Consider the following 23,823-nt stretch of genomic DNA (forward strand, 5'->3'; position numbering starts at 1 on the left):
AAATATACATTCAACATATTAAAACGTGGATTTCATGTATCACGAATCAAATGCGACTAAAAATATGAACAAAACTATACTACTGGCAGATGGCCATCTGCAAAAGCAGCCTATCGGGTATATGTACACAGTATATATATCGGACTCAATCCCGCGTGGTTTGTGCTAAACCTAGACGCTTTTCTTTCTTCTGTGTTGTCATCCATCAGATGGTGGCAGATTGCATAGTCAGACAACGTATTCGTGGACATTCAGATATGCCGCCTCTACGAAAGCAAGAGTGTGGACGTGTTAAAGCTAGGCTGACAGTTCGGCAGAAAACTGGTGCCGCGCCCAAGAAGTCCCTCCCATACAGGCGCAGCACGTACATATGGTTTATTCTATGTCGAAAAAAAGACATATGGGCCTCGTTCGCTTCTCTTATAATCCGCCTTTTTCAGCTTATTTTTTCAGTTGGAATAGTATTTTTCGCTCACAACAAATGAGTCGGAACAGTGTTTCGATGTTTTTCCAGCGAAGCGAACGGAGCCTTTTCATGTTCTCCCTTCCCGTACGTACGGTGCGGAGCCGTGGCAATGCAATCCTCACCTAAATGGGTAAGGTATCTTAAGCAAGGCACAAATTAGTGCTTTGGCTTGCTATATGCGCTAGATGCCTTTTCATGTTCTCCCTTCCCGTACGTACGGTGCGGAGCCGTGGCAATGCAATCCTCACCTAAATGGGTAAGGTATCTTAAGCAAGGCACAAAGCTTCTAAGCCTTTTGAGCTTTCAGGGATACAAATTGGATGGTCATCTAGATGTATGTATAGATTGATTCGAGCCTTTGCCGCACCTTACATGTAACCTAGAAGATAGAGTAGTATGCGTTTGATGAAACTGACAAGTAATGCTAAACTAAACATGTATGGACGGTAGAATAAAACAGATTGCAAAATTCGATGCTAATTTGCTTCCTATGTAGGGTTGGGCAAAAAGCTGATAGCTCAACAACTCGCTCGAGTCGGCTCTCTCGTTAATACCTCGGCTCGTTTATATATTTCAATGAGATAAGCCTACGTTTCAGCTCGTGTAAGCGAGCCTGCTCGCAAGCGGGATCTATCGAGCGTGCTCGTGAGCCTAATTGGTTGATGGTTGGATCTGAACTATGATGCTATAACTTTTTTTGTTTCAAATAGATATATGGATAATCATTCATGGTTGCATCATTTATGGATAATCATTAAATAGAGTATGAACTAGGGATATCTAACGTAGTACTTTATTGTATTGTCTTATTTGTACATGTGTTAACTTTTTTTTATTAAGGCTTATGAATGAGTTGCTTTTGTATTAATTATCAAGTTTCAGATAAATGTATACTATATATATATATATATATATATATATATATATATATATATATATATATAGAACTAATATCCTGTAGCTAGCTACAGAATAACTTATTCTGTAGCCACTTTGAGTTATGATAATTACTATATTAATTTACGAGATTATAGTAACTCCTTACTAAGTGGTTTAATATAACGTTATGGTAAATATCCTTATGTGTTATAGTAACCCAACTATCGTAAATATGTATTGACATTATGGTAAATTAGTATATAAAATTATAGTAAATGGAGGTGGCTACAGAATAACTTATTTTGTAGCCTCTCCCTATATATATATATATATATATATATATATATATATATATATATATATTATATTTTTTATTACCTAGCTCGCAAAACTAGACGAGCTAACTTAAACTTGTAAACAACCTAGCTGAGCTTGCCTTCTGACTCGTTAACCTAACGAGAATAGCCAAAATCGAGTTATCTCGTAATCTATCTCTATTCGTATGGTAGGATTTAATGATCATAGCTTTTGTTTCGACTAAACGGTGGTATATATTGCTTTGTTAGTGGTGGATCGCTGGATGCTTTGATTATTTTAATGATCTTTGCTTCTCCCATTTCTTCAATTTCCCAGCTCAGATTATTGTCTTGTTCTAGCTTCCAAGTAGTGATTTTTTTTATAAAGTAGTAATTGTTTGATAGTGGTAAATTAGTATAATGCTTGCTATAGCAGATTTATTATAATTCTTGATCGCTACTGTAGTAATAGTTTTGGCCAATGGTATTTTTACCTTCTGTTTTATTTAAAACCGTTGATGATAATTTTCACCGCTGGTTCATCATATGAACCGTATCATAATAAACCAGCGGTGAAAATTGGGAACATTTTACTAACACGTGCAACAGTCCTTTTGCTAGTCTATTTGGTTGACAATAAATAAAATTGTTTTTGACAATTGTAAACCTAAAAACTCTGTGCAGGTCTTACTCCCGAAGAACTTATTAGCTCCGTCATTGGAATCAACTGCAGCGTTATGATGATAATAAAGAACATTTTCTTTGCTTGTCTTGTCGCACATTGGAGTATGAGGCAATGGTCTTATTTGCCTCCCTTGAATGGCCTTATGTCTTTAGGCTTACAAATTAAGTTTAATTAGTGTATGAAACTGATTTTGTTTTAAGCATTTGTATCCTGCAATAATTTTGGGGAGATTTCTCACTTGCGGGATGAAGCCGGATGTTCTTTCATTTATCTAAAAAATATGTATGGATTTGGTTGATGGTTGAAATAATAATCCACTATGATATATTGTTTCATTACGTGCTTAGATTACACATTATTTTCGAGCATTGAATGTATAGCTGAACAAAGGCACACCATGCTCTACCTTGCACGGAAACCGGATCCTCTGGCATTTTTGGGTTGTTGCGTCTATAAAGAGATAGCTCCGACGCTTTCATGGTGAACACCGTACCTCTTACCTTGACTAGGCTAATAGACGACAATTATTTAACAGATCCGATACACAACGCAACAATCCAGCGAGTGCACATCTACGAAATAGACGTCTGGCCCATCCACTAACAGTCTATATTATCTTATTAAGAGTGTTAATAAAGTATGAATGTAAATGAAATAATATAGTTGAAGGACTTGTGTATTATATTAATCTGTGATTAAATATATACATTGTGAAGAAGTGTGGTGAAAGAGTGTATTGTCTCCCAAAGAAAAAGACAACCATTCTTATTTTCTATGAAACTGCTGTTAATGCCTACTCAAATCTTGATGAAATCACTCCTGCAGAGGTGTCCACTTGAAGAGACATCTTGAAGAGATGTTTGTTCGAAGACGTCTTCATCTTCCCACTATATTTAGAAGACCAAGGGAGAGGATTTCACTCTCTATTCAAACCTTCCTAACCTTTTATTCAAACCTTCCTAACCTTTTAGTTCATGGCTAACCTAGAGATGCAAATGAGATCAGGGTTGCAACAGATATCTCTCCCAACTAGTAGATACATAGGTCCATGGAGAAAGACTTAAATATCCCTAGCACCTAATACTAGATATATATCCTTGAGGGGGCAAAATGGTCTAGATTTTTTCTCATCCATCAAATAGACTTGGTGTCTTCATGACTTCATTTCACCTTGATGGAAGCTTCGTGACACCACCACGTATCCGACGATCCACCACTCTCTGGTTTTGAGACCGGAACTAGCAAACCCGTGTCCGTGGTTTTGAGGCTGAAACCGCTAAACCCTTGAGAGTCACGTAGCCTTTATGCGATCTCCACAATGTCAACACGTGGCCCATTTGTACTTTGTCAGTCGATCCTTGCGCGCCCGCCTTGACATGGTTTGATCGTTGCTTTGACTCTAGTCGACACCATCTTCATCCCTGCCGCATGCCCAGTTGATCACTTGCGGTTCTCTAGGCCTTGATCTCTTGGTCAAGGCCCTCTTGTCGCCCTTCACATGGTACATCAGGCACGAACCTTACTTGACCACCACCATCACCATTAATCACTAAGTCTCTCCAATGCCTGCACATACATAACTAATATACACATTGCACTGCCGCTACTTCACCTCTGGTCAGTTCTAAGTAAGAACATCTCAACCACAAGGACTTATCATCTATGACAATCCCTCGTCATACACAGTAACAAGGCTACGTCTCAACCTTGTCATCTCCAATTTTTAATGTGCACGTGAGCCCCGCCTTAAAACCACACAAGATCTTAGAAATAACATAGAATTGACCTCATATATTTTATTCGGACCCACCTTTAGCTAAGGTCAACATCCCCTTATAACATTCTCTGCTGTTTTGGGCTCAAGGGGCCAGCGGCTCCACATTGTGCGGCCATCAAAAAGCACTGAGGTGATAAAAATGAGGGACAGCAAACCCATCGCGATATATTCAGGAATTATCATACATCTTGATCCAACCATCCCTTGAGTGATGATTACCAGCCTGCCCGGCTTTCCAACGCTAAGATAGAGAGCATAACTTCATCAGGAGGGGCACCTAATATCTTCAGTTCTACAGATGCAGGGACATACTTTTTGATCGCAACATGAGAAAGGTAAGCCTCCCAGTATGGAATTGGATGTGTCCTACCTCATGTACTGGAGAAATTCTTGGTTTTCATTCACCGAAATTAGTCTGCCACTGTTAAAAATCACGGGTTTCTGTATCCTGTAAAATGCGTGCGACTAAATCCTTCTCAAAACCACGGATTCTGTTGTCCAGCGTAAGGCATTGAAGAGACACTGCATTCTCAAGGATATAAAATATCAGCTCCATCAGTCTTGTTATGGGGCAAAAACTGGTGATCGTCACGTGCTTGATGTTCTCATGATGATGCCTTGGAAGCTCCATTATTTCCGAAGGGTCAATAACCAAATGACGACTCCACCAGCACAAATAAAATATTAAGAAGAATTCATTAGCAAGGATAAAACACAGGGTAGATAACTGAAGAGTAAAAGAAATAAATCACACTTGGAGTCACAAATATGACATACATGCAAGATAAAAGTTTCCAATGCTGGGCAAGCGATGAGAAAAGGAACAAGAAACAAGTATCTGTAGTGAAAGCTGATCACAGTCCTTGGTCCAACCATTGCAAGCTCCTGGTGCTTGAGGTGGATTAATCGTTCTTGTGGCACAATCCATAGGTTATAAAACGCACCGATCTCATCAGCAGACATCAGGAACAGAGTTTCAACATTCGGGGCAATTGTTGGAAGCTTTTTACGTGCATACTCGAACAAGTTCAACCAAGGGTAGATTGATATCCTTATGTCCTTCAGTTGCTATGAATCTCCAAGCGAGAAAGGTATAATGGGTCCTTCGTAGTGAAAGGTGGAGATATTTGGAGCATCACTCTCTATTACCTCCAGCTTGTTGCATCGCCCCACCCGCAAGTAACTGAGCTCCTGCACTGTGCAAGGTATTCTTAGGCAAGCGATCTCATTGCAGTACCAAAGTTCCAAATGCTCCAGAGTAAGGGAGTTAGAAAGAAAGATCCCAGTCTCTTCTGTGGTAATGTGCACCCAGCTAAAATGCACTCTTCTCAAGCTTCTGAACGAACAAGATCCTTGTTCGGGGTGAAAAGCGCAGGCATAGAGGCAAAGAGATCGAATTGAACATCCTTTTTCTTCAGCAAAGACACTACATGGGAATCTGTATTTCATTTTGTCATCCAGGGCAAGCTCCAGGGTGAGTTCCTCGATTCCAGGGGTGGCTGCATCAAGCCAATAATCAATATGATGGTATTGCAGATCGTGGAAAACCCGAGTTCAAACTTAAGCCTCTTCGATCACCCAACCGCCAGCATGGTTTCGAAGAATGCCATTGATCCTGCTGATGATAGAAGAAGCCATTTGACCTTTTATACAACTACTCTGTTCATCCAAAGCTAGTGTTTTGCGACTGAATGAGAGCTCAGAGTAATATCGCCAGGACAGTAGAAGCTCCTGGGAGACAGCAGGCGGCACTGTGCAGCATCTTGCATTGGCAGGAGAGCAACTATCTGGTTCAACACATCCTGTGTATAGAAGGATAAAAGACAACCTCAACACGCACTCTCACTAGTATTATTTGCTTGTGTTTGCAGAAGCGGCAATGTCCTGATGTATTCTTTATAATCAAAATGTTTTTTAAATGACTTTATTTAATCAAAATGTGAACACGTACACTGTGAAGAGGTCAATTCATTTCAGGCCTGAATGTTTTGGTCACTACTGTTTCAAGCCCATTAAGGCATTAACTTCTTACAGCCCTTGTATACTACGCAGAATGCGCTACGAAAATGTTAACTGGATTATCTAGATGACAAGGTTTTGTTTGGTACCTGTGGGAGCCTGTCCAATGTTAGATGGGATCTAGTCCTCTTGGCAGCTCCAGAGTTCCCTACTTTTCTGCTGGGGGAGGCCTTCTTTTTAGCCTCCGATGAAGCATTCGACCCATCTGCATCCAGTTGACAGGGAGGTAGGGAACAGATCGTGGCTGCTTGAAAAACTAGAAAATCTCGAAAGGAAAAAGAAACACGGCTTGTTGACGAAAGAGGCAGAGTACGTCGACAAAAAAAGAGAAGGGCGACCTTTCTACCTAAAAAAACTTGAGCTTTGGCCTTTTGGGCACAGCCGCACAGATCACAGAACTTGCGCCGCCGCGACTGCGCCGTGCCTGCAACCCTCCGCCGCGCGCCTCCTCCGTGGCATCCTCCGTGCCAAGGGCCCTCCGCGCTCTACCGCGGCATGGCCTCCTCAGCCGGGGAGCAGCGGCATGCCCTCGCTCTCCTCATCAATAGCCGCCCCGAGCTGCTCCTCGTGGCCGGGTCCTTCCGGCGGCGTAGAGCACGTCGAGGAAGAACGAGTGGCCGAGCTCCGCCTCCGGCGACAGGCCCACAGCAGGAAGCTGCGGCCACCGTCGTGGTGGCCCCCATCGCCGCGGCCGCCAGAACACCGCGGATAGCGCTGCAACATGCGCCTGCGACGAGCCCTGTATTCTGCTCCTGCTGCGCTGCCCCCGGTGATGTTCCTGCTCCGCACCCCGCTGTGCCGGTGGTGGTGGTGCCTCGCCGCAGCTGCCGTGGCCATCCCAGGCTAGAGAGGAACGGACACGCGGTTTGCTGCCCGCGTGTAATTTGGATCCCTCACCAACCTTGCCTTAGCTTGCTTAGGACTCCTCACCGTCATCGCCGGCGGCGTAGGTGGAGGAGCACGACATGCACGCTGCCGCCAGGAAGAGAGGCACGGGAGTCGGGAGGGAGGGGACAGATCCAACGGATTTTTTAATATACATGTCTTTTGATCCAGTCCAATCCGATGTCTTTGCGCCTTATGCCAATGGATATCCACATCCAAACAGTATCCGTCCAATTAAATTCAGAGTGGGTTAAATCCATTTGCACTTCTGATGATCCAAATCCACTTCCAGGTTTAGGTACAACCATTAGGAATGGGACGGATCTGCTCCTCTCTCTAAACAAGTCAATTTCTAAAGTTATTCTAAGTCAACATTTTTTATGTTTGACTAAATTATATAAAAGAGTACAAATATTGATGACATCAATGAGTATATTGTATTTGTGCATCTGTTTTGTACATGGGCACAGCTCAGAGGGTGTACGTCTGTTTTGTACGCTAGACTGGAGGGAGTACGTCTGTTTTTTGTACACGGGCACAGCTCGGGTAGCTGGCCTGGTTGAGTGGGTTAATTTTGTTAGGGCAGTCCACTGTGTTGAATAGGTATGACATCGATTAGGGCGTCCATCAATTAAATTAGCAAGGATAAAACACAGGGTAGATAACTGAAGAGTAAAAGAAATAAATCACACTTGGAGTCACAAATATGACATACATGCAAGATAAAAGTTTCCAATGCTGGGCAAGCGATGAGAAAAGGAACAAGAAACAAGTATCTGTAGTGAAAGCTGATCACAGTCCTTGGTCCAACCATTGCAAGCTCCTGGTGCTTGAGGTGGATTAATCTTTCTTGTGGCACAATCCATAGGTTATAAAACGCACCGATCTCATCAGCAGACATCAGGAACAGAGTTTCAACATTCGGGGCAATTGTTGGAAGCTTTTTACGTGCATACTCGAACAAGTTCAACCAAGGGTAGATTGATATCCTTATGTCCTTCAGTTGCTATGAATCTCCAAGCGAGAAAGGTATAATGGGTCCTTCGTAGTGAAAGGTGGAGATATTTGGAGCATCACTCTCTATTACCTCCAGCTTGTTGCATCGCCCCACCCGCAAGTAACTGAGCTCCTGCACTGTGCAAGGTATTCTTAGGCAAGCGATCTCATTGCAGTACCAAAGTTCCAAATGCTCCAGAGTAAGGGAGTTAGAAAGAAAGATCCCAGTCTCTTCTGTGGTAATGTGCACCCAGCTAAAATGCACTCTTCTCAAGCTTCTGAACGAACAAGATCCTTGTTCGGGGTGAAAAGCGCAGGCATAGAGGCAAAGAGATCGAATTGAACATCCTTTTTCTTCAGCAAAGACACTACATGGGAATCTGTATTTCATTTTGTCATCCCGGGCAAGCTCCAGGGTGAGTTCCTCGATTCCAGGGGTGGCTGCATCAAGCCAATAATCAATATGATGGTATTGCAGATCGTGGAAAAACCCGAGTTCAAACTTAAGCCTCTTCGATCACCCAACCGCCAGCATGGTTTCGAAGAATGCCATTGATCCTGCTGATGATAGAAGAAGCCATTTGACCTTTTATACAACTACTCTGTTCATCCAAAGCTAGTGTTTTGCGACTGAATGAGAGCTCAGAGTAATATCGCCAGGACAGTAGAAGCTCCTGGGAGACGCAGGCGGCACGTGCAGCATCTTGCATTGGCAGGAGAGCAACTATCTGGTTCAACACATCCTGTGTATAGAAGGATAAAAGACAACCTCAACACGCACTCTCACTAGTATTATTTGCTTGTGTTTGCAGAAGCGGCAATGTCCTGATGTATTCTTTATAATCAAAATGTTTTTTAAATGACTTTATTTAATCAAAATGTGAACACGTACACTGTGAAGAGGTCAATTCATTTCAGGCCTGAATGTTTTGGTCACTACTGTTTCAAGCCCATTAAGGCATTAACTTCTTACAGCCCTGTATACTACGCAGAATGCGCTACGAAAATGTTAACTGGATTATCTAGATGACAAGGTTTTGTTTGGTACCTGTGGGAGCCTGTCCAATGTTAGATGGGATCTAGTCCTCTTGGCAGCTCCAGAGTTCCCTACTTTTCTGCTGGGGGAGGCCTTCTTTTTAGCCTCCGATGAAGCATTCGACCCATCTGCATCCAGTTGACAGGGAGGTAGGGAACAGATCGTGGCTGCTTGAAAAACTAGAAAATCTCGAAAGGAAAAAGAAACACGGCTTGTTGACGAAAGAGGCAGAGTACGTCGACAAAAAAAGAGAAGGGCGACCTTTCTACCTAAAAAAACTTGAGCTTTGGCCTTTTGGGCACAGCCGCACAGATTACAGAACTTGCGCCGCCGCGACGCGCCGTGCCTGCAACCCTCCGCCGCGCGCCTCCTCCGTGGCATCCTCCGTGCCAAGGGCCCTCCGCGCTCTACCGCGGCATGGCCTCCTCAGCCGGGGAGCAGCGGCATGCCCTCGCTCTCCTCATCAATAGCCGCCCCGAGCTGCTCCTCGTGGCCGGGTCCTTCCGGCGGCGTAGAGCACGTCGAGGAAGAACGAGTGGCCGAGCTCCGCCTCCGGCGACAGGCCCACAGCAGGAAGCTGCGGCCACCGTCGTGGTGGCCCCCATCGCCGCGGCCGCCAGAACACCGCGGATAGCGCTGCAACATGCGCCTGCGACGAGCCCTGTATTCTGCTCCTGCTGCGCTGCCCCCGGTGATGTTCCTGCTCCGCACCCCGCTGTGCCGGTGGTGGTGGTGCCTCGCCGCAGCTGCCGTGGCCATCCCAGGCTAGAGAGGAACGGACACGCGGTTTGCTGCCCGCGTGTAATTTGGATCCCTCACCAACCTTGCCTTAGCTTGCTTAGGACTCCTCACCGTCATCGCCGGCGGCGTAGGTGGAGGAGCACGACATGCACGCTGCCGCCAGGAAGAGAGGCACGGGAGTCGGGAGGGAGGGGACAGATCCAACGGATTTTTTAATATACATGTCTTTTGATCCAGTCCAATCCGATGTCTTTGCGCCTTATGCCAATGGATATCCACATCCAAACAGTATCCGTCCAATTAAATTCAGAGTGGGTTAAATCCATTTGCACTTCGGATGATCCAAATCCACTTCCAGGTTTTGGGACAACCATTAGGAATGGGACGGATCTGCTCCTCTCTCTAAACAAGTCAATTTCTAAAGTTATTCTAAGTCAACATTTTTTATGTTTGACTAAATTATATAAAAGAGTACAAATATTTATGACATCAATGAGTATATTGTATTTGTGCATCTGTTTTGTACATGGGCACAGCTCGGAGGGTGTACGTCTGTTTTGTACGCTAGACTGGAGGGAGTACGTCTGTTTTTTGTACACGGCACAGCTCGGGTAGCTGGCCTGGTTGAGTGGGTTAATTTTGTTAGGGCAGTCCACTGTGTTGAATAGGTATGACATCGATTAGGGCGTCCATCAATTAAGTAAAATGATGACGTGATACTGAAATTAACAAAGAGAGAAAAAATAGTTTCTTAAAAAATGTCATCAATGTTAGAAGGTGTTCATCACCAGCATGAGACCTTAATTTTTTTTTTGTGAAACCAGTTAATACTAGAGATCTAGTTTCCGCACAAGCTAGACAGAGCGAGGTGCGCCCTTCGTGAGTTGTACGCTCATTGCTCCGAAATAAGAAATATATTTCAACCATCAGCCAATTTATGAAAATAACCATTTCGATTTGATTAACAAATAAATAGTGTTTTGTCCAACAATTATTTCATTGAAAATAATTGTCTCCAGCAGCTGCAGGTACCTCCTGGCTCCAGCTAATTTCCCATGGCCCGCAGCAGCATGGTTTCAACGGTAAGCCCTGGTCCGAACCCCACCATGGCTCCCCACTCAGATTCCTTCTCCATATCCTCAACACCATCCTCCTTGTCACCATTGCTGTGGCCGCAGCGACGACGCATTTCATCAAGAACAAAGATGATGGTGACGCCACTCATGTTACCGTACTCACTCAGCACCCGGCGGCTTGCTTTGAGCTTGCACTCATCCAGACCAAGAGCATCCTGGACGCCATCCAAGACGGCGCGGCCTCCGGGGTGCACCACCCAAAAGAGGTCATTCCAGTCGCCACTCATCAGCTGGCCCAGCGCCAGCGGCTGCCATGCGTCCACAAGGCATCGCTCAATGTTGGCAGCAACCAGCGACGGCAGCTCGCTGGAAAGCTCGTAGACAAGCCCGCACTTACCGAGCGTCGTGGAGACGACGTGCTCGGTCCACGGTATGGCTGCCTGAGCCGACGACACCATCTCGAAGAGCGGACGCTCGGTGCCCGCCTCCGGGTCGGAGCCGACGACGACAGCGCCTGCGCCGTCCCCAAACAGCGCCGGCACCACCAGCGTGTCGGTGCGGGCCTCGTCCGGCGCGCGGAAGAAGACGAGGGTGATCTCGGCGCAGGCGACGAGGACGCGCGCCCCGCGGTTGTTCTCGGCGATGTCCTTGGCGAGGCGGAGCGCGACGGAGCCGGAGTTGCAGCCGTTGTAGTAGAGCATGGTGCGCTCCACGCTGGCTCCGAGGCCCAGCAGCGACGCGAGGCGGAGGTCCGCGCCGGGCATGTTGGTGGCTGAGTAGGTGCAGAAGATAACGTGCGTGATGTCAGACGCTGGTCGGCCCCACTCGGCGATCGCGTTGGCCCCCGCGGCCGCGGCGAGCTCCGGCACGGCGGTGGCCGCGATAGCTTGGCGGGCGTCGAGGGATGGCAGCGTGGCGTCGAGGAAGTCCGGGTGGCTGCGGAGCAGCTCTTCGTCGTGGTGGAAATAGCGTTTGTGGATCTCAGTTTTTCCGCCTGCATGCGAAACGATGCAATAATTCATTCTTTCATTATTACTTACTTCTATAGTTCGGAAGACATGAATATTGATGGGAACGAGATATATTAAAGAATCACGCAATAAATATGAATAGGAAATATGCACGTTGTTTCTGAACTCTCTCTCTCTATATATATATAGTTTGCGCAATACATATTATTTTTCTACATTAATTTTCAACGATATGGATTTCTCTGTTTACTGAACTATTTTATGAATTTGTGCAAGCAAATGAAAGGCGTCAGCTATATTCATTTTACTTGATAACTATGAGATTTCTTCAGCTACATAAATCAATATCACATACAATTGACACTGAAGAGGACTACATGAAAAAATGCACTCTATGCTAGGTCTGTACCATATACTCATCCATATCAGCACATACTTTTGATCTAAAGCAATCGTAAGTAGTAAGTACTACTAGAATAATCTTACAGATCTTCTTCATCTTGGTCTTGAGGTGGGTGAGGTGATCGCTGTCGGTGACACGGAAGAACCAATCCGGGTAGTCCTCCTGCAGTACGCAGTTGGCCGGGTTGGCAGTCCCGATAGCCAGCACATTCGCCAGGCCGTCAGCTTGCATCGGAAACCTCAGTGATTCTTGTTCCGCAGCGGTTCTGCAACAATTTGGACCAAATTAAGCAAACAAGTCATCACACATACACACTGCTACAAAAGAAGAAAAAACTTACCTCGCCGGCATGCAGGCGGTGGAAAGCTTGATGTTGCGGCCGCTCGCCGGCAGAGCTGAGGTGTTAGCTCCGGTGGCACCGGCGAACTGCAGACGACGACCATCATGGCAATGGCCCAACTGCCGCGATGGAGCTGGGCAGCGCAATGCGTTGGCAGCACAAAGGAGAGCCATTGCGCCGGCGGCAAACGATCGAGAGCTAGAGGTACTGAATAATGTGTTGCACTGGCTGCCCGGTGATTGCACTACTTCAGCTCGGGATGGTGTACATGCGTTCAGGAGGATGAGCTACCTACTATATATAGAGTGTTCCCCTGCATGTCATTAAACTAATTCTGATTCCCAAGCCATTCCATCGTTTCCTGAGCAAAGGGCATTAAGAATGAACGGGTGTTAAGTTTGACTCCTCGGTTGACTAGTCCAGTCGTGCCCACCCTGCAGGCCTGCATGCATCTGCGTCCGTGGGAGTGGGACTGCGGAAGCCTGCATGCATCTGTTAAGTTTGACTCCTCGGTTGACTAGTCCAGTCGTGCCCACCCTGCAGGCCTGCATGCATCTGCGTCCGTGGGAGTGGGACTGCGGAAGCCTGCATGCATCTGTTCAACGCGCTCTTTGTCGAGTGCCTAGCACACTCGGCAAAGGCTTTGCCGAGTGCCACACTCGATAAAGAGTAAACGGCAAAGCCGCTCTGGCGAAGGGTTCTTTGTCGAGTGCCGTTTGTCGGGCACTCGGCAAAGGCTTTACCGAGTGTCAGGACAGCACTCGGCAAAGAAAATTGGCCGTCAGCCGTTGATGGTGTCTTTGCCGAGTGCCGGGTCAGGAAGGCACTCGGCAAAGCTTTTCCTTTTTTTTGAAAAACTCTTTGCCGAGTGCCTTCCTGACCCGGCACTCGACAAAGAATTTTTTTTTTGAAAAATCCTTTGCCGAGTGCCTTCCTGACCTGGTACTCGGCAAAGAAATTTTTTTTTTGAAAAATCCTTTGCCGAGTGCCGAGCTGAGACGGCACTTGGCAAAGAAAAAATATTTTTTTTTGGAAAATTCTTTGCCGAGTGCCAGAGCCCTGGCACTCGGTAACGCTGTGAAACACATGGTAGTGTACACAGCTTTGCCGAGTGCCAGGGTACTGGCACTCGGCAAAGAGACCTGGTAGTGTATTTTTTGGCAGCTTTGCCGAGTGCCAGGGCAAAAGGCACTCGGCAAAGGCTATTTACCGAGTGTTACACTCGGTAAAGTGACCAAAATTTTTTTGTTTTTTTTTTGTTTTTTGCTTTCGACCACTGCAAACACAACATATGACATATATATCACATCCATCATATATATACCACATCCAGCACTTTATATGTCACAATCCATCACACATACCACATGAATCACATTCATTCACCACATGTCACAGTAATTCCATCCATTATTCGACAGGATTCTACATCATTCAACAAGTAGTTCAAATCCATCACCACATGTCACAATAACACATGCATGACAACAACATTGTCTCAGACAGAAATCCATTGCGAAGAGAACAAGACATGAAACTACAAGCGCTACTCACTGAAGCGGCCCTTGATGTGGCCATCCTGCTGACGACGGGGAAGGAACATCTGCTCGTTCAGAGTGCCCTAAGCTGGGTTGTTCGAACCCGCCGACTGAGGCAGCACACAGGAGAAGAGATTGCATGAGACAAGATTAGTTGAATAGCGATTGTAGCAATTCCTTGCATATGTGACATTACTCACTGGAGTAGCGGAGTGAGGAGGCTGAGGTGGACTCATTAACCCAGGAGGCATAGCAGCACCCGTCGTAGTTTGCATCTAGGCAATAATGTCCGCCAACCTTTTCTCCTGGGCGAGTTTGTCGGCCTCCCGCGCGGCCTGCTCGGCCACCAACCCTAGCTCCAGCTCCTAGGCCCTCCTGTTTGCTTCTTCCACCTAGGCCTACAAATTGTTGCAAAGCTAATGTTACAATAATGCAAAGGAAATAGGGTTGTGTAAAGATCAATGTACGACGAGTAAAACATGAATAACCTAGAGTGTGTCGACCCGGTGCTGTGAAATGCTCGGCCGTGAGCGTATCGCCGGGAGTGAGGAGGCGATCGTGCTCTGTGCTCGGATCTGGGAGAGAGTGGGAGTAGAGGCCGTGTCGATCACACTGTTGCCAATCCAGTAGCGGCCATGCTTCTTGCCTTGTCCAATCCTCATGACGGTGTTTGCATCAATGTTGTCGGTCTGTGGATCGTACTCCGGACCATGGATCGACCTTGCCGCCGTCGTGTACTCCGTGATTTTCTCATAGGCGCTCGAGTTTGTGTACGCCTCGGCCGGGTCGTCCGGGTTGAAGGAGATGTCGGACGACGCCTTGCCCTTGTGTGCCATGGCAAATGCGGCGAAGTTGGAGCACTCTTGGCCATGATGTGCCGCCGACTGCAAGAACAAAAACAAGATGATTAGAATTCTTTGCCGAGTTCAACGAAAGCAAGAAGAATAGAAACATAACCACATACCCATGCTTGGGCGTACCCGGAGAGGTTGCGGTTGCCTTGATGGTGTGATACACCTGGCATGAACAAATGCTGCTGCCGGGCAGCCGCGTGCTGAGTGGCCCACTCCGCGCTTAACCACTTGTCCACCATCTTCGCCCAAGCCACGGGGCACCCGTTGCACCACCAAGGAATCACCTACACGTCATCAAGTAGTTGACATATTAGAAAAACAAGTGATTTGTACTTAATTTCAAAAGAAACCAATTTTAATGTTCTTTATCTACCTCAAGGAACTGGGTTTGGTCAGCGTCAAGTCTTGTTCTCAGATGTCCTTCTTGGTGACCTTCTGTCCGAGCTTCGTCCCATAGTAATCTATGATGGCCTGGAGTCGTGCCTCATGATGGACGTCGACGACGCATTTCCTGCAAGCTCGCTTAGCCACTGCCTCCGCCGTGCCCTTGAATCCGTCGTCAAGTTTGAAGTACTCCTGCATATACAGACACGATGTATGCATTAGTTATTTCAAGTAGAGTCCAATGAATGCGTTCTATTGAGCCATGTAGTGCGAGGAAGACTTATCTAGAACTCCTGAATGACGAGCGCAGCCACGGTGCCTGCTTCCACGTGGGAGGCGGACTTGTAGTGGGCAAACGTGAAGGCGGGCTTGAGGTTCTCGGCATGCATGACCATGCCAGGGAAGTGGGTCCTGCACAGGAGACCTAGGATGCCATTGACATGGCGGGAGGCAGTGTTCCCCGACACAATCTCCCACCCCCTGCAGAAGTGATTAAGAAAACATATTAGTCTCTATTTCGATATCGAACATAGCATATGAAGTAAAAGTGATAACATGCAAAAGGCACTTACCTTTGCCCCTCTAGGCGAATCACTAGGCGTAGACGAGTATGCGGTCAGTCAGGGAGGGTGGAGGGTCCTCGCAAGTAGACACCTGACGAACTAGAGGAAGTGGTAGCTCCCGTCCCACCCCCGTCCTCATCCTCGTCCTCGTCCGCCTCCTCCTAGACCGACGTCTCCTCCTCCTCGCCCGCCTCCTGTTGCACCTGCTCCTCCTCCTCCTGCTGCTGCTGGACCGCGGGCGTGGTCCTCCTGTTCCTCCTGGTCGTGGTCCTCGTGCTCCTCCACCTCGTCGAAGACGTCCCCTGCTCCTCCTCGCCCCCTCCGCTGGAGGCTCCTACATCGGAGGCTCCATGGTAGAACGAGCTCAGGTTCCTCTGCCGGCCACCTGACATTTTTGTTCAGTCACCTACAATTAAAAAGGAGAAAGAAGTAATTAGAAATAGATGCAAAATAAACAAAACAAAACAAAATTACAAAGTATTACATGTATGTTACAAATAATCTTCATGATCGGGATTAGCTAGATCGTAAGTCTCATCATCACTATTAGGTTCCTTCTTTTGCCATTTTCTGTTTGCACACATGCTGCAGGGACACTTCATTAGATGCGCTCTATTCGCACCCCTACCAAATGCACGGTCCAAGAAAGCCTCGATCTTCTGCCCCCATTCAGTGCTGAAATCACTCTGACTTCTATATCCCGTGTACATCCAATCATGGTCATCCATCCTCTAAAATAGATATCAACAAGTAACGTAACCATCAAGTGCATCTACATGGTGTTCCTACTATCTAATAGGTGACGATAGGCCCTAATCCCACCCGCGGATGTGTAGACGAGGTTAGTTTCCATGGTCTACTCTGAGCCAAGACAGAATTTCGGCAGCATCTCTCCGCTGTTCTCCAGGTACACGTCCTGGCATGGAGAGTGTGTATCCAAAGAACAACACAGAGGTGATGCCAAAACTCTGTCTCGGATTGGAGCAGACCATGGAAACTAACCTCGTCTACGCATCCACGGGCTGTCCAGAAAATGTGGACAATCCGAAATAGATACGGTTATACATATGCAAAGATCCGCATACTTCCAACCGTATCTCTTTCAGACAGGAGACGCCTAACTGGGTTACACCGATCTACGACAACGATAAGGAAGAGAGGTTATTTATACCTAGTGTGGTGGTGGAGTCAGGCTAGCGGGGCAGTGGCGAGTCGGTGCAGTGGCCTAGCATAGAGGCTAGCGGGGCAGTGGCGAGTCAGGTGATCACACGTGAGATGTCTAGGTTTCTAACCATCCTACGTGACAACATGCACGAAATGTTCTCAAATTTTTACCATAGCCTCCAAATGTGATGTAAAGATGCGTCACCAAGTTTCATGATTTTTGAACTTCGTTTGCATTTTATATAATTAAAAAACACTTCACCCGCAATTTTGTTGCTATGTTTCGTGCATGGGATGTTTGAAACTTCGGGCGTACTCCTAGAAACGGCCTCAAAATACAATAAGTGACGCGAATATCATTTTTCCACTCGTCGAATTCCATGATTCGATGCACCTGCAGTTCAAACTTACATTTCTCGGAAAAATGCAATTAAATGAAATAAATTAAGGATATATAGCAAAAAGATCGAGAAATGTGCCAAATTTGAGGATGAACTTCAACTTAATGTGTAAGGGTTGAAGAAAAAGTTTGGAGGCAAAAATAAAAAAAAACTTTGCCGAGTGCCCAACTCTGGCACTCGGCAAAGACTCTTTGCCCAGTGCCTAACGGGGGGTATTCGGCGAAAGTTGATGGCAAGTACCCCCGTCAGCTCTTTGCCGAGGGCCATCCTTTGTCGAGTGCCCGGCGCTCGATAAAGAGGCTCTTTGCCAAGCGCCGGTCTTCGCCGAGTACCGGGCACTCGGCAAAGAGAGCTTTGCCGAGTGCCGGTCTTCGCCGAGTGCCCAACATTTAGCTCTCGGCAAAGCCGGCGACACTCGGCAAAGCCAGGCTCTCCTGTAGTGGTTCTAGCGATGCTAAACATTCACTCCTACACAAAACAGAAAATCACCGTTGGGATGGAGAGAGAGAGGAGGAGAGGAGGAAGAAGAAGATGACATGTGGGGCCCACGTGTCAGTGACAGGGGTGATGAAGTATATGTCTTCGTATACACCTGCAGCTGAGCCCAGGCTGTGTCCATACATATTCAGTGGCATTTTTGTGGGAAATGAAGAATTGTAATGGCATGCTTCAAAATAGGTGAATAGTAATAGCGTTTCTCCAAACATCGAAAATTATAATGGCATGAATCCAAATAACCCAAAAATTAAATGGGTCTTGCCCATTAAATGGAAGCCACCATGCACTAGTATAACCCTAACAAACCCTGATCTCTCATATACCCTCCTCTCTCTCTCTCTCTCTCTCTCTCTCTCTCTCTCTCTCCTCTCTTCTCTCTTCTCTCTTCTCTCTTCTCTCTTCTGATCCCTCATTCTCTCTTCTCTCTCGATCCTGATCCACCGATCCTTTCCCATCCCAATGCTCTCCCATTAGGATCCACTGCACCCGCTGACGCTATGACCACACATACCCACATGGCCATCACCAATATTCCCCTGCAGTGGTCGCCCCTTCCTCTGGCTACACGACGGAAGTGATGGCAGGGCGACAGACTCCGTCTGCATCAAGTAGATCTAGTGAATGGTGCCAGGGCCCGCTCTTGGTTAGGATACAATGGTGGCGTGGCGAGCTAGCCTTTGTGCAGTGTCCCCTACCCTCGCACCGGTCGTATTCAGAGAGGCAGCACATCAAGCATGCCTCGACTCCGAGTGGTGTGGATCACTTCACCACATGACTCCTCTGCCCTAGCCGTTCCATGTGTGGCCATTCTAGTTGATTGTCTACTGATCTGCTCTGATTTGGTATCCCAAGGCGATGGATGTGCACAGTCGAAGACGGAGAAGGAGGCGAGCGATGACCTCAACATCAGATGCACCAGAGGCAACGGCCCAGATGCATGAATGGTGGGCTTGAAGCCCGAACAAGCAGGCCTGGCTGGCGGTTGTGCTGCGCTATCGTTTTTATTGTTTTCTCCTCCATTTATAGAGATGGGCAGTTTGCCTGCCTCTATTGTTGTTGCATGAATAGTAACCCAATGATAGAGACGGTCACTATGGCCGGTTCTAAAAACCTAATTCACTCGCCTCTTAAAGCTTGGTTGTACTAGTGCTTTTTATGGGATTTAATGTTTTGCTACTTTTTTGTTATTGTTTCATTTGTCTCCTCTTTGTAGTGGTGATATATTTTTACAAAATATATATGTTCAAGAGTAAACTATGCACGCGTGAATATCTTTAAATAAACAAAATATTAAAATAAATTATGGTCAAAATTTCAAAAAAAAAATGGACCTTAGAACGAGTTCGGTGAAACTCATGGCATATTTTCACTGGTAGAGAACAGAGCTTTACTCTCGGTGGGGAACCCCCTCTAGTCCCGGTTCCCCACCCGGGAGCAAGCATCCGGGACTAAAGGGGGTCCTTTAGTCCCGGGTCAGGAACCGGGACTAAAGGGGGACCTTTAGTCCCGGTGAGTAACACCAACCGGGACTAAAGGTGCCTCCTGACATGTCACGATGGCCGGCACCCTTTAGTCCCGGTTGGTAATACGAACCGGGACTAAAGGTTTTTTTCTTTTTTCTTTTCTTTTTATTTTTTTGTTTTCTTTTCAAAATAGGTTTTCGAAGTCGTATTGTACGCTGCTAATTATATATTTATACGCGCGTATAGTATGTTTCAGTTCAAGCATAATGAACGTACTAAATCACACAATTCAAGCATAGAAATATATATATATATATATATATATATATATATATATATATATATATGCATGCATGCATATGTGTATTTTACATTATATTATTTCATGTGCATATATTATAAAAGATTGTATTACAGTTGTTGTGATATAACAAGTTTCCTCTCATCCTCTAGCTTGGCTTCCATGACAGTGTTGGGTCGAAGTAGAACTCGTCCTTGGAATCGATGACCTGCTCATTAAAAAATCCGACTATAGACTCTTGAATTGCTTTGATTTGGTCTTGCGGTATGACCTTTTCCTCCAATCATCGAGCCTACAGGTTTGAATTAAAGGAAAATAAATATATATATATATATATATATATATATATATATATATATATATATATATATATATATATATATATAAAGACATAGTAACACAATCAATAATAATAATTAAATGAATATATAGTGTATTTTTAACGTACTTTGAGTCTCTCTGTAGGAGTTCTTTGGGAGACCACCTTGATAAACTAGCAAACATAGTAACCACAGTAGTTGTTCTCCTGTTTCTGCCTCAGACACCACTTTACGAGAAAAAGATTTGTCATCCAATCTGGTGATCCGGTGAAAGCTATATATTTAATTAATAAAGATGATGTGATTTAGGGGACTTACTTTCAAAGGGATTACATTCAGTGGCGCTTTGCAGTTTCTCATGTGTTGCTTCTCAATAAAGGTTTTCCAAACACTGCCCAATAAAAAATTTGCCACATCATCAGATATAGTTAATCATCATGTTTGTGTGTATTTATAGTTGCTAGAGATACCAAAATTACCTCTAGATAATATCTATCATATCTTGGTAGTCTTGTTGTGGTTTTCTCATCGAGTCATAGATTGTCATGTGACTTTTCACTAGATCGATGTCCACCAATATCCAGTGATTGCTGCATGTGTTTATAGGATATAATGCATAACATTCATTAATTAACTAGAATCAATATATGAGCCATTAAGGATGATCGACATTATTAACACTCACTTGAAGTTGTAGGGAAAGAGTATATCCTTCTTGTGGCGTTGGTTCACTAAGAAGTTTATGAGGTTATTCTCTGACTCAGACTTTCAATTAGTCTTTGGAGTAACTGGGTCTTTGAATACTATATGGGGATCAACAAAACCAATTTCATTGCAGCCTTCCTTTCTGAGCTCTGTCATTGTAAATCTGCATATATATAGTACTTGTTAGGATAATTTATATGCATATACACACATATGATGAGTTTAATAATAGATCGAAAGAATTATTACTTACAGGCAATAGCAGCTAATGATAACTTTGTCCAGAGAGGTCAGGTGGCATAGTTGATGAAATTCTACAAAGTCAACATACATAACATCATCGCCACGGAACCAATGTTTGTCTTTAATTCTGACACCAACGCAGAAGTCTCCACCGGTAGACGCCTGCATGTACCACTAGTTTAGCAGGTACATTTGCGTCCCCAAATTAGATAAGGCTTGAGGGTTGTATATACTCTGGCCTAGTACAAATTTTTTCTTCCAAATATCAACCTCCGCCGCACTCTTAATGTTTCCATCACCAAACATCTGGTAAAGGTCGAGACCAGTCTCATCAATAAATTCACCAAGGTGATCCAAATCGACATCTGAAGGTATGTTTGCCTGATGCATTAATCCTAAATTCGAACCATATTCATTACCAACAACTAGCGGGGGGACTGATTGGTGCGATTGTTGTTCGAGTTGGGCAACTCCTTTCCCTGCCCGCTTCTTTTTCTGTGCCGCCTCAATTGACTTGGTGAGAGTGCGGTCATAGTCCATTAACGTTGATTTGGATGGCTTACGAGATTCCCGCTGTTGTTGCTGGTAAGAAGCCACCTTTTTTCTTAGAATATCTGGAGCTACGAAGAAGTACGGTTTCTCCGGGTTTCTTTTTAAGTTTATCATAGAATCTGGACATATCTTTTTTATATGCATCAATTCCTTCTTCCTTCTCTTCAGATATTATTTTGGGAATAACCCTTGGTTTCACGGTGGCTTTCTTTACCGGCAGGGACTGGTTCTTCATTTGCGGGGCTGGCCTCTTGCTAGTACTTGGCTTCTTGGTAGGCGGGGGCAGGGGAGGCGTTGGAGACCTCCTTGGAGGTGGTGGCAGCGGCGTTGGAGACCTCCTTGGAGGTGGCAGCTGCGGTGTTGGAGACCTCCTTGGAGATGGTGTGGATGCAGCCTCGCCTTCCAACACATTGTCATCATACAGAGCACTATGATGATCTGGCGATTGAACAATTGGATTTAGGTTGGGGGAGGATCTGCTACAAAAAAAGGAATGTCATATTACTATGAGCAGATTGTTAACTATTTAAGCCAATATAAATTAATGATGTAGTGTTTTCATCCGCACCTATGGTGAGGTAGTTCAGGAGGAGGTGGAGGCGACATCCCGGAAATGATGATGTAGCGCTTGCGCCATAGAATGAATGTCTTCTCTGCTTCTCCGAGAGTCTTCTCGCCATCGCCTCCAGGAATGTCAAGAGGCAAATCACTAAAACCTTTTTAGCTTTATCTACCGAGATGGTAGCATATCCTTCTTGGATTATATTCCCATGAATCCTTGGTGTCTTGGTTCAGTCGATAGGATTAACAAGACCGATAGCCACCTTGATTGTGGAATTCCCCTTCAGAATGTGTAGCTCACACAATGTACAAGGTTCAGTGACATCATCCATAGGGAAGCACAGTCCTGTGTCCCCTTGATTTGGTATCTCTGTGGAAGCACAGCTGCTTTTCAACTAAACAGATTGGCTAATGTTGATTCCTGGCTCTGATGTCTGCTTGCTTGCACTCACTGCTATTTGCACTTGCCTTCTGATTTCCTCCTGCATTCTTGCTTCAAGGTTTTTTCCCGCTCCTGTGCTTCACGCACCGCTTCCTCCAACCTCTGGAGCCACTGTGCCTCTTCTTCCTTCTTTCTCTGACGGCTTCTGTAGGAAGGTCTGTCCTAAGGGAATCCATGCTCCCACGAGACACTTCCTTTGCCTTTAGTTCGGCCACCATGTTCAATAGTCCCGATGGCGTATGTCAGTTCATCCTTCTCTCTATTGGGCCTGAACGCACCAGTAGCAGTAGCTCTCTGAGCATAAAACAATCTTTCTGCTGCTTCTTGCAGTCTTGTGCCATAAATGCACTTCCCTGTCTCCTGGTCCAGTGTTCCCCCATGAGTGAAAAACCAATTCTTTGCACACTCTCCCCACTCGAGTGATTCTGGTGTGATACCCTTGACGTCTGCTTCCATTTTGTTCCACTTCTTAATGGCAGCCGGGTAGCCACCTGATCCCAAGTTATGGTGGTATGTCTTCTGTTGGGCATTACATTGGTTCTTTATCACCCGACTCACACCCTCTTCCGATGTCTTGTACTATACAAACTCATCCCAATAGGGCCTCTGCTTTGAGATTGAGCCTGGGACAGTAAAATCTGGTGCTATGTTCTTCTTGACATACGTCGTGTATAGGTGTTTCTTCCAAGTCTAAAACTAGGTGGCCATCTTCTTCATTGCCCAATCCCTAACTCGCTCCTTCAATTCATCACCTTCTATTATATCATCATAACCATCTGTTTGGAGCGTGAAATGTTCCAAGACATCATTCCAAATTAACGTTTTATCACGATCGGAGACAAAACTGATATGAGGAGCATTGGTCTTCTTCTTCCATTCGCGGGTACTGATCGGGAGCCGGTCCCATACAAGGTAACCACAGTGGTGCACAAATTTTGTTTTATTTGCCCCCCCCCGGTTCGCCTGTATCCACATTGAACTCTGAGATGATGAAGCGGCCCTCCAATGGCTTTTTGGGACCTCGAACATTTTTACTCTTCGTTGTAGTTGTTGATGTCGATCCAGAGGGCTACAAAACATAAACATTATTTTTAATGTCATGAGCACACATAAGACATATGATAATATATATAGCTAATAATAAAAAATATATACTTGGCCAATATGTTGTTGCTCATTTTGTTCAAGAGCTAAGTACTGACTCCCGTCATCTGCATCCTCTTGCACGTTATTTTTAGCACCATCATCGCCGGTAACTTGAGTG

General features: G+C 45.6%; 1 protein-coding gene and 2 pseudogenes across 1 annotated transcript; all 3 read right to left on the reverse strand.

Moving 5' to 3' along the window:
• Nucleotides 1–3,780: 3,780 nt before the first annotated feature.
• LOC136488976 (uncharacterized) lies at nucleotides 3,781–6,959 on the reverse strand (annotated as a pseudogene).
• Nucleotides 6,960–7,638: 679 nt separating this feature from the next.
• On the reverse strand, nucleotides 7,639–9,163 carry LOC136488977 (uncharacterized; annotated as a pseudogene).
• A 1,662-nt stretch (nucleotides 9,164–10,825) lies between these two features.
• Nucleotides 10,826–12,743, reverse strand: LOC136488978 (chalcone synthase H1-like). The gene is made up of 3 exons (XM_066485744.1): nucleotides 12,571–12,743; nucleotides 12,314–12,495; nucleotides 10,826–11,850 (listed from the first exon to the last, which is right to left on the reverse strand). The coding sequence occupies exons 1-3, from the start codon at nucleotides 12,741–12,743 to the stop codon at nucleotides 10,826–10,828; spliced, it is 1,380 nt and encodes a 459-aa protein (XP_066341841.1).
• Nucleotides 12,744–23,823: the final 11,080 nt, after the last annotated feature.

This window comes from Miscanthus floridulus, chromosome 10 (assembly GCF_019320115.1).
Source record: "Miscanthus floridulus cultivar M001 chromosome 10, ASM1932011v1, whole genome shotgun sequence".
Lineage (NCBI taxonomy): Eukaryota > Viridiplantae > Streptophyta > Magnoliopsida > Poales > Poaceae > Miscanthus > Miscanthus floridulus.